Source organism: Tupaia chinensis, unplaced genomic scaffold (genome assembly GCF_000334495.1).
Source record: "Tupaia chinensis unplaced genomic scaffold, TupChi_1.0 Scaffold144806_1, whole genome shotgun sequence".
NCBI lineage: Eukaryota > Metazoa > Chordata > Mammalia > Scandentia > Tupaiidae > Tupaia > Tupaia belangeri.
The window spans coordinates 2912844-2924673 of NW_006204667.1; the positions used below are offsets into that span (position 1 = coordinate 2912844).

At 42.3% G+C, this 11830-nt stretch overlaps 1 protein-coding gene across 1 annotated transcript; it reads right to left on the reverse strand.

Moving 5' to 3' along the window:
* Window positions 1-10470: 10470 nt before the first annotated feature.
* Window positions 10471-11829, reverse strand: FTMT (ferritin mitochondrial; the record flags this gene model as incomplete). The annotated part of the gene is made up of 1 exon (XM_006167487.1): window positions 10471-11829. A coding segment is annotated over one exon (579 nt), but the record flags the coding sequence as incomplete, so codon positions are not given.
* Window position 11830: the final 1 nt, after the last annotated feature.

An 11830-nucleotide genomic window follows, 5' to 3' on the forward strand; every position in this document is an offset into this window, starting at 1 on the left:
TGAGTCTGAGATGCAAACTGTGCTTGGCCATGTGGGAGTCCAGTGACATAACCACTATGCCATCTGCCCATCTGCTGGTCCCCTGGAATAATAGTTTTTTTTTTTTTTACTCTGAATCTAATTTCCCCACAAGGGGAATTTTATTGATTATTCCCTCACAAAAGACCATCTGTAATCAAATGATGTGAACATTCTCCTCAAGATGTTGTCATCTTCCTAATAAAACAAAAGATGAAGCTTAGAACTGGATCACTTGACCCTTTCTCTTCTTATCTCCTCCCAGTTCAAAATGCTCACATCTCTTACTAGCCAGCAATCTCTTACACCTGCAGTTGGGCTCAACACATTTAAGCCTCAGCACAATCTTCTTTGTAGTTTTTCCTTTTTCTGGAAAATAGGCTTAGTCTGTCCACCATAGCCACTCTGCTCTCTGTCTTAACATAGCTCTCCCTGAGCTCACAGAGAATCCTTGCCCTTTCTGTACTGTGTCACTTCATGAGGTTGGTGCTTGCCACACTTCTTACAGTAGGTTCAGTGATTTTTAGGGACAGTCACTGTGTTTGTGGGCCTGCTATCTGCACAGAGAACAGAGAAATCAATTAGGGACTTTAGTGAAAATTAAGGTAATCGTTTTGAATGGCAGTGCAGGACCATAAAAATGAACTTGATGGCTGACTTCATGTAAAGTGATCTGAATAAATTTATGGGAAAAATGACTGTCATTGGGGCTAACACGTGATGTAGTAGCTAAGGTGCTGGACTCACATGTAGTCAACCACAGTTCAAGTCCCTGATCCGGTGGATAAAAACTCTGACCTGGTATGTGCTCTTCCCAAAACCCTGAGAAGAGAATTGGGGAGAAGGGATTGCAGTGTTGCCATCCTCCCTGGGGGCGAGCGGGGGGATGATTTCTTGCTTTCTGGCTCTCTGTCTCTCTCTGTCTCTCCAGTGAGTGCATAAGCCCTAACAGCAAAATCTCTCAAAAAGGAAAAACAAACAAACAAACAAACAAAAACCAAAAAACACCCACCATCATTGTGTGACCTTTAAAATTTTGTCAAAACATTAAACACTCTTTTCTGCTGGTTATACATGTAAAAGGAAATGAAAACAATGTAAAACCAATATTTATTTTGTAGACTTTAAGTAAAACATTGGCAACATTGAGAATTGGTGTTTTATTTCTTTGAAAGGAAGTAACAAGAGTAGTTTAATCAGAACTTGCTTTTTCCTTCTCATAATACAACTTAACATATGGAGCTGATATCTTCTTTTTAAAGCCTTGGCAAATTTTCATACTTCTTCCTAACTTTGGACCCATTTCCAAAATTGTATCTTTTATCCTCTCAGTGTCATGATACCTCCCCAAGAGTTCCTTCAAAGTGAAGTTAATTGCTGGTATTGTTTCTCTGGGTTATTGTCATCCTTTTTGTTGCAATTACCGATTTAAGTCAATAAGTTCTTCAAACCTAATTTTACTTTCAGCATTCTTGCTTTTATTTCTTTGCCATACTTTGATATTTGACTAACTCCTTCCGTTTGTATAAAATATTCCCTGGCTTATTGCTAGGAATGGAAGAGGCAACATCCTTAACGGGAGAAAACTGAGTAATGGGTGCAGGATGGCCAATCACTGACAGAGTCAGAAGAAGTCATGTGATCAGTAAACCACCATGACCTGGGTCTGCTATGTACTGGGGGTGTGTGGGCTGAAGAGCTAGCAGCGAAGATGGTTCTTCATGCAAACGTACAGCAAAAATCCTGCGATAACTGAAATTTGAACCATGTTGTGGGAGGACTCTTATTGAACTCAACTGTGGTAACTGGAACTGTGCAGGTTGGCCCCGTGGGAAGTGAGGGTTGCTTATGTTTTAATCTGTGACTCTGAACAGTCCAAGACAGTGTTGGAAAAGGACTTAGGTTGGACTTAAAGGAGAGAGGAGTCTTCTTCCTATTACGGTTCCACCTCGTTGTTTGGATGATTTCTTACTTTGCTGTGGGAACAAATTAGAGCGAAGAGCAGTATACGTGGACTGCTAATATGTGGCTGAAATTAGTGGCAGCTTCTATTTATTCGCTACATTTAAATGTTATTATTTTTTTGAATAAGTCGTAAATTCAGGTGGTTAAAATTTCAAGAGACACAAAACTATACAATGAAAAAGTCTTACTAATGCCCTTTACCAACTCCCAGATTCTTTTAATTAAAGGCAATGGATTTTATCTTCTCAGAGACTGTGCATATAGAAGCAAAAATATTCACACACACACTCACATGATTTTTCTCTCCCTTTCAAAACAAAAATTCAAAATAGCTAATATATATTGAGCCTTTGCTGTACACCAGAGGATGTGCTGAAGTTTATAGGTATGATGCCATTTAAGTCTGACAATAAACTTTGAGGTGGGTTATTACTACAGTAGAGGAAAATCAGGATCTGAGAGTTTAGCTTCTTTTCCCAAAATCTCAGAGAGAGTATGTGGCAGAAAAGCCATTCTCATCTAGGTAGTTTGTCTTCTCAAGAGCAGGCTCCTAATGACTGGTCTAAGAATCTGTGTCTGTGTCATACAGCAACATCTAATTACTTTAACACAGGGGTTCCCAGCCTGGGGCCATGGATTGATAAGGTTCGTGGCCTGTTAGGAGCCAGATGGCACGGCAGGAGGTGAGTGGTGGGTGAGTGAGTGAAGTTTCATTTGTATTTCCAGCGGGTCTCCAGAGCTTCCATTACCTCCTGAGCCCTGCCTCCTGTCAGATCAGCCAGAATATGGAATAGACTGGATATAAGCAACACACTTCATGTGTCACTGTCTCCTATCACCCCAGGATGGGAATGTCTAGTTGTAGGAAAATAAGCTTCGAGCTCCCACTGATTCTACATTATGGTGAGTTGTGTAATTCTTTAATTATATATTACAATATGATAATCATAATAATGTGTACAATAAATATAATGTGCTCGAACCTTTCTGAAACCATTTCTGCCCTCACCCTGACACCCCACCCCAAGCCAGTCCATAGAAAAATTGTCTTCCACGAAACTAGTCCTTTTGCCAAAAAGGTTGAGGACCACTGCTCTAACAGTGCTTTTTTAGTACCAAACAATGTTTTTGCTGTTTCAGCCTTTGAAAATATGGTGCTTTGGGCATTTGACAGAGAGACTTAGCTATGTCCAAAAGCATTAGACGTCTCTCTCAGGACAGGGTTTGGCCACCATCTGTATTGGGAAATTGGCCAGGAGACTTGGAAAGTGTCCCACCCTGAGTGCATGTCTGTATTCTGTTCTCTGAAATTGCCAGGCAGTCCCCTGCCTTGTTGGGCACTGGAATTCTGTCTGATGTCCGTACATGTTCACATACACACGCACACACACACACAACCATGTTTGTTCATTTGGCCGCTCATCAACAGATGATGTGCTTCTTAACTGTCTTAATCTTGCACATTAGAAATATGAAGTTTAGAAAAACTGAGAACCCACCCCAAGGCCTGTGCGCCTTTCTGATTTCATAAGCTGAGTGCTGTTCGACAGTTTATGCTTCGCAGTCTGTTCTAAGCAGAGATGGCACACCTGTCTGTCTGGTTAGCAATTGTGCTTCTTCTCTGGATATCCATTCCCTGGATGCATTTCTTGGTGCAGTCTTGGATGGTGTAGAGGACGAGTGTATTGTGTTAGCCCCTTCCTCCACCGTGCCTTCCTCTCACTTTTCTTTCTTACAGTGGAAGTGCTGAATGCATTCTTTTGCCTTTCGCTGAGTGTGGAAAGCTTGTTATTGAAGTTCAAATTTTTATGAGGCCAAGTCACACAGACACACACACACACACACACACACACACACACAATCTTTTCTGGGAAGTCTTGGCATGCAGATTAAGTGTTTCTCCAAGGAATCGCCATCCTTTCAAATGAACTGTACAAACCTGATTAACAGTTGAATGAAAAGGAAGATGTTTTTCAAGAGTGGCTAGTGTTAGGGGAATTTGCTATATATTTTCTTGCATATCTGAAGGTCTTGGATCTTAGTATCTCTGTGCATTTGTGTTGAAGAGTAATATAATGTATTTAGGGGTTTATAGTCATTTCTTTTTGTACACTAGGCTTTTGTTTAGAAATCTACCCTCAAGGGCCAGCAGTTGGCATGGTGGTTAAGGCACTGGATTCCCACATGGCTGACTACAGTTCAAGTCCTGGACCTGGTGGCTTACTTTTTCAGTTTTTTTTTTTTTTTCCTCTCTTTCTGTCTGGTGAGCACACTTGCCCTGTAACAAATATTAAAAAAAAAAATAATAATAATGATAAACAAAATTAAATAAATAATTATTTAAAAGAGAAAAGAAATCTACCCACAATGTGGCTCAGTTCTAGGCACACTTAGTAATTGGGAAAGCTCCAGTCTTTGTTTTAAATATTAGACATAAAGACTTATTTCTCACCTTAAGATAACTTGGATATACTTATTTTTGTAATAGTATCTGACAAGTGAAATTTAAAAATATTTCTGTGGAGAGGTAGCCATATTTCAGTCGCTGATCTCATTTGCTACTTTATTTAGAAATCTGAGCTCAGCTGAGGTGAGCACCCTCAGTGTGCTCTTACTTCGAAGTGCATGTCACCTGTCCCTTCCTTTGTGCCTGCTAGGTTGGGAGGACATCTCCTTCTAGTTCCTATCATTCTTCCAGACTCCATCTTGTGTTCGTTTTCCCCTGTTCTGTCACATGTTGCCCAAGTCTCTGCTTTTGGCTGGCTATTTCCATAGCCTAATGACTTGTGTAGCCACCTTGCTTTCTTCCCCTTCAATAGCTTAGAAATTAAAAAAAAAAAAATACTTGAAAAAAAATAATAAAACTTCTCCAAAGAGAATTCTGTATACATGATCTCGCCTTCGTCTTCACTTGAAATCTGACATCCTGTCCACCATTCCTAAAGCTGTTATTCTAAAATGACCAGTAACCTACAGATGGATTGCCAATTCTGATACAATCCATAATTTCCTTAAGTCCTGTGTCATTTGATGACAACTCTCTCCCCTAGGGCTTCTAAGACCAGGGCTTTTTGTTTTTGGCACGATACTCCTACGTGCACCTTGTGTATCTTGTCTGTAAATGGAAAGCTTCCCCACTTTTCTACGTGTGGCTCCTCTCCTCGCTCTCTCTTTTGTCTTCTATTCCTTTGTCCGTTCAGGTTCTTCACAGTTTTCCTCGTTATCTATACACCGGTTACTTCCAGATTCACTTGTCTGATAGTAACTTTTTGAAAGATCCAGATCAACACTTTATTCACTTACTCATTGTTTCATTTATATTCATTGCAAACTAAGAGACAGGAACTGCTCTGGAGCTATGGAAACAGCCATGAACAAAACAAAGGTTGTGCCCCAAAAGGAAAGAGAAATGGAGGCGAAGGGATTATGAGGGCTCTTTCCATCTTTCCCTTTCTTTCTCTCTCAGGTGAATCCATGCACCCTTTGGGAAAAATGAATAATAATTAAAAAGAAAGCATAATTAAATAATTTGTCAGGTGATGGTAAGTGCTATTGAGAAAGGTAAATTAAGAGAATAGAAAGTGATGGCAAATACAATAACTAATTTAGATTGCATAATCCGTGATGAATCTCTATGAAATACAATCAGAAAAAGGAAGAAAGAGTGCAAATCATGTTCTTATTTGGGACAAAGTGTTCCTGAAAGAGGGAACACACCCCGAGGTGCACAGTGGGGAATAGAACTGGAGTTAGTTAGCAAAGGATATGTTCTCTCAGTGTAGAGATAACGTAGGGTCTCTCAGTGGTGTATGTGTGTGTATGAAAGAGAGAGCACGAGAGAGAGAGAGAGAGAGAGAGAGAGAGAGAGAGACTATAATGATACCTCTTGGACCTCATTATTTATATGTCATATAAAATCTTACAATCAATCTTGCTACCTCTTGTACACACACACATACACATATATAAAGTACATATAGAGATACTAAGTCAAAGAGATAGTAGGGGCTTAGGCCCAGCCTGGTGGTAATTTGGTAGCAGACTGAGCTGCAGTGCTGGAAGCCACATGGCTTATTCAGGTTTGGATTCCCTGGCTGGCCTGAAAACTTGTTGGGAAACTCCATGTTTTCCCAAGATCCTGAGGAGCTGCAGGGCTGGGGAAAGGAAAGGAGATCACAGTGAGATAGGATCCTGTCCAAACCACATCTCTCTCTTTTTCATGAGCATGTACATGCTCTCTATCCTGAACAAAAAAGAGAGAAATCAGGGACTTAGATCACAGATGGCCACAGATGCGACATGGTGAGGACCTTGGCCCTGACTTTTCCTCAAAATTAGAAGAGAAGCTATTGAAGCATTTTCAGCAGAGCAATAGTAAGATATGACTTATAATGGAAAAGAAACACTTGGCTGCTTTGTGGAGAAATGACTATATGCACTCAAGTATGGAAGCCGTGTTATCCATTAAGAGTGTGACTTAAAATGTAATAATGCAGGAAAAAACTGAGAGCTTGTACAAAAAGGGTAATGATAAAGTTAGAAAGGTTGTAAGATTCAGGATCTACTTTGAAGCAAGACCTGAAGGAATTTGCTGAAGGACTAGACTGTATGAAAGACAGTGACCAAGACTGAGTGGGTCATAGAAACTAGCAGCGTAGAGTTTCCATTTATTATGAGGCAAAAGACTGAGTTGAACAGGTTTTGGAAAGTAATCGATCAAGAGTATGGTTTGAATGTATTGACTGTGAGATGTCTAGTAGACATCTGAGAGGAGGTATACATGAAATATTTGGATATTTAAGTCTGGAGCCATGTAGGTTAAGCAAACTACATAAGTATGCCATTTGTCAATAGATGTGTATTTTCATCAGACACTAGGCTGAATGAGATCTTTAGGGAACAAATATAAAGATGAGAAATCCAGATATGAGGACTGAGCTCTGGGATACTGCAGTGTTTAAAGGTCAAGATGAGGGGGGATTTGGAAGGACATTGAGACCTAGAACCATAAGCAAGTGTTTCAGGAGAGAATGGTCAGGTTCTGCTAGTTGATTAAGAGGAAGGCTGGGAAATGAACATTGCATTCAATATGGAAGTCACTGATAACCTTGACAGTAAAAATCAAAAGTCTAGTATGGTAGAGGTCATAGCCTTCCTTGGTGGGGATCAAGAAAGAACAGAACAAGTAGAAACAGGAAGAAGAAACAATTTTTTTCTAGAAGTTGTATTGTAAAGGGGAGATGAGTAAAAGGTGGCAGCTTGATATTTTCTGGAAGGGATGTAGGCCCCACGATGGCCTTAGTTTTTAAAGATGAGAAGAAATTGTACGATGTGGGCATTCTCATGGGAACCAACCAATAAACAGGGGAAAACTGATGTCAGAGAGAAACATTGTAGATGAGAGATCCTTATGTCCTTGTGTAAGTGGGAAGGTTAGAATTCAGGATATTGCGTTGGTTTTAGGAGACAACATAAATTTTCAACTACTGTGGCAGAACAAAAACTTTGTGAGTGAATACAGGTGTAAGTCTTTGATTAACTCAACGACAGCCAAGTGTGAAGTTCTCCTGTGATTACTTTCAATTTGTCAGTGAAGTAAGAGGATTATCTACTGAGAGGAGAGAAGATTGGGAGATTTCAGATGAGAGGAGAATCTTAAAATAATTATCTAAGAGAATGACTATTGAATGTTACTTACAATAACACAGAATAAGAAATAATGCCACCCAGGATGTAACTGTATAAGTATAAACACACACACTCACCTCCACCCCCCCACACACACACTGACACAAGAATTTCAGGAAGTACAGCCTTACTTCACTTAGTTTCATGTCAATTCTGTCTTATCCCTGGAAGGTGGACGGTGACTAAGTACCTTCATGATACACCAATGGTTGCAATGTGTAGTTTGAAGGGCAGTCATTTAGAAAATATGAAGAGAAAATTTTGTAAAGAAATGTAATATTATTATTCTGTAGCGAAATAGGCATAGTGGTTAAGGTGCTGGACTCTTACATGGCTGACCATGGTTCAAGTCCCAGATCTTGTTTTCATTCTCTCTCTCTTTTTCTCTCTGTCTGTCTCTGGTGAGTGCATGTGCCCTACAGCAAATTAAAAAATAAATAATGACAATAAGAATAAAATTAAATAAATAATTCTTTAAAAAAATAAAAAAGAATAGAATGTAGGACCAACTGGTGGCATGGTGGTTAAGGTGACTGGATTCCACCCATAGGTGACCTCACGGAAAGAGTCCTAGACCCCGGGTCCTGAAAAACAGGCTGGGCTCAAGTATGTGCATTCCCCAAATCCCCATAGGCGGGAGAAATGGAGGGGTAGAGATTGTAGTGTGACCATCCTCCATGGGGAGGTGCTCTCTCCCTTTCTCTGCTCCCTTTCTGGCATGTGCTCTCTGGCAAAAACAAAACAAAACAAAAACAAAACAAAACAAAACAAAAACTACAACAACAAAAAAACAAAAACAGAAACAAAAAACCCAACCAACCAACCAACCAACCAAAAACCCTCAGGAAAACAGGACATAGAGACTGGTCTGCATAATCAAAGCCCAAATCATTATGCACCCTCCACCTCCAGTCAGTCCTCCTCCTTCTAGTCTCAAACGCTCTGAGCTCCAGTACCCAGATTTGAGAGCCATCAGCTTTCCTCCTCTATCTGTCCCTTCTTCCGTTCAGTGGGTCACAGAATTTAAATGGTTCTGCTTGGAAACGCTGATCAGCTTTGTTTCTCCTTCCATTATTATTATTATTAATTTTTATCATGGTTCAGTCCTTGATCACATTTCTCTTCATCTTTTATTTTGCTTTACTTACGGTAACAGTAGCTGTCCATGATAAGAAATTTATTTGAAAAAGACAAGAAATTAAAGTAAATATCAACCACGATTCATTCTTTAAAAGATTGCCTTGTGTCATTTGTTGGGGTATATATAATTCCAGTCATTTTACACACACTTGAGAGAGAGAGAGAGATGTTATCCCCAGCAGGGTCCTCCACCCCAGCCTTAGCCAGCCCCAGATGCATGCCCCGAGTATTCAGGGACGTCTCTGGATGCAAGCCTGGAACCTTCCTATGCAGTCAGCCTGGCTGAGCGCTGCATCACTACTGTGCCACCGTCCCCCTCACCATATTTGCATATTCTGTGAGTGTAGATACAGAGACATATAATGGAACCCTTACTTGAAATATTGCTTATTTTTTAGATAACACATTGTAAACCTCTGGCCACATCATGTCTTTGTCAAAATCACACTTAGCAATAACTGCAGTGCTGTTCCGTTTACAGTGCTGAAATCGTAGCCGCCCTGTTGACTCTGGGTAGTCTTGTACCATGCCCCTCAGGTCTTGGACTGCGAGGAGACTTATTTACCAGGGCCCCGGCCGCTGTGCTCCAAGAGTTGAGTTTGTTGCAAGTCCACACCTCCCAGTAATAACTGAGTATGGGAAAGGAACTTAGGCAGGCTCGTTTCTGGGAGACTTGGAATTCTTTTGACGGGTGGCTTTGGCTGGAAGACTCCCTGACAGCCTTGCAGAATTTCCCGTAGAACTGGACACCACCTTGCTTTCCTTGTTCCCTGGAGATCAGACTACCGTGACACCTGAGAGCTCCCCTGCTTCTCGCAGCTCCTTTCCGGTTCTCTCTCAGAGGCCTTTCTGTCTCCCTAGTTTTTTGTGCACTTAATCTCATTTCACTTCTGTGTCTCAGAGGACCCAAATCGATGCAGACATTTAGCTGTTTTCAGACTCAGTCTGTACAACCGGGTTAGGCTCCTGATTGCTTAGCTCTTAGCACAGCATTTTTCTGTTACCAGACCTTGAAGGCATCACCTTTGCCCAGGGAGTGGCGTCCAAACTCCTCACCTCCCCATTTAGCCTCCTGCCTATCTTTCCAACCAGCACTCAGTGTTCTAGTCCAGTTCGATGCCTGCTCCCAAATACTCCATCTCTCCAACCCCTCTAAAGAAAACATCTTCTGGGTTAGATGCCTTCTTTGTTCTGACTCCAGACATTCTCCACCCCAATATATTTTCCCCTTCCATTTTAAAGACCACAGGAAGAAGATATGCATGTTTTTTTTTTTTTTCTTTTGGGTATGTTAAAGCTTGGCTATATAGCCTAATAATGAAGTGTATCTCAAATCTCCAATCAGACAGACCTGTTTTGAAAAGAAAACAGAAGGGCCACCAGATGGTGTGGTGGTTAAGGTGCTGGACTCCAACATGGCTAGCCATGGTTCGAGCCCTGGACCTGCAGACTTGCGTTTTCACTTTCTCTCTCTCTCTGGTGAGTGCATGTGCCCTGTAGCAAATTAAAATAATAGTAACAATATAATGAAATCATTGTTTAAATTCAATGAAAACAAAAGAAAAACAAAATCAAAGCAAAACACCCTGAAACTATGAGATCCCATGTATTTGGGAAATATGGAGCAAAGAAAAGCAATTCAAACTTTTTCATTTGGTTTTGATATGTTTAATTGCGAGACTTCCCAGAGCCCTTAAGATGCTAATACCTGCTGTGACTTTCCCAGGCCAGCACCCGTACTTTACGCAGAGAATCCTGAATTTATGTGATTATAAAATCTTTTAAAAGCAGATCATCTCCAGACATGACTGTTTTTTGGAACACACTGGGAGAAGGTAAATAAACACTGCCCAAAGATGTGCATGTATACATTTGACAGTTCTATACACACTCTTTATCTTGTATGTATTTGTATATTTATCTGACATATTTTCCCACATCAGCCGCTCATGTCTTGAAAAGAATGGCTTTAGTGTCTGATGGTCTGCAGTAGGATTTGGTACCTGGGGAAAGCTAGCTGGCAGCTCGGTTCAGTAGTTTTGTCACAGTCCTTTTATACCAGGATATTCTGGGCTACCTTTGAGGGGCTCCCAGCCTCAACAGGTTGTACACGTGGACCCCTCGTTCTTTGATAGGCTTCACCTGCTCCTTCGGGTAGTGGGTTTCCAGGAAGTCACACAAAGGGGGGTTCCCTCGGTCGGAGGCCAGAGTGTGCAATTCCGGCAAGGAAGAAGCGGGGGAAGCTGTTCAAAGCCACGTCCTCGCGGGAGAAGGAATAGGCCATGGGTAAGTATCTTGATGCTGCCAGACAGCCCTTGTTAAAACGGGCGAAATATATTTTCTCTACAAATCACTTTATTGGTGGAACAGCGTCAGAGGAGTCAAGATAACGACGGGGTGAGTTTGAGGTGCCCCGGGCAGTGGGAAGGCAGCCTGCGCTTAGTTCTCGTCCTCACTCCCCAGGGTGTGCTTGTCAAAAAGGTACTCGGCTAGGCCGGAGTGTGGCGCCCCCAGCCTCTCCAGGTTGTGCACGTGGTCCCCCAGTTCCTTGATAGACTTCACCTGTTCGTTCAGGTAGTGGGTTTCCAGGAAGTCGCACAAATGGGGGTCCCCTCGGTCGGAGGCCAGGCTGTGCAATTCCAGCAAGGCCTGGTTCACGTCCCTTTCCAGGAGCAGGGCGCACTGCATGGCGTGCAGCCCGCTCTCCCAGTCGTCGCGGTCGGGCTTCCTGATGTCCTGCAGGCGGATCCGGCCTCCGCGCTGGTTCTGCAGCCTCATCAGCCTCTCCGCGTGCTGGGTCTCCTCCCCGGCCTGGCGAAGGAAGTAGCGGGCGAAGTTGTGCAAGGCCACGTCCTCGCGGGAGAAGTAATAGGCCATGGATAGGTACACGTAGGACGCGTGGAGCTCCAAGTTGATCTGGCGGTTGATGGCGGCCTCTGAGTCCGGGTGGAAGTTCTGGCGCACCCGGGAAGCGGAGGCGGTGGGCCCGGGCGGCTCCTGGGAGGAGGCGGCTGCGGGC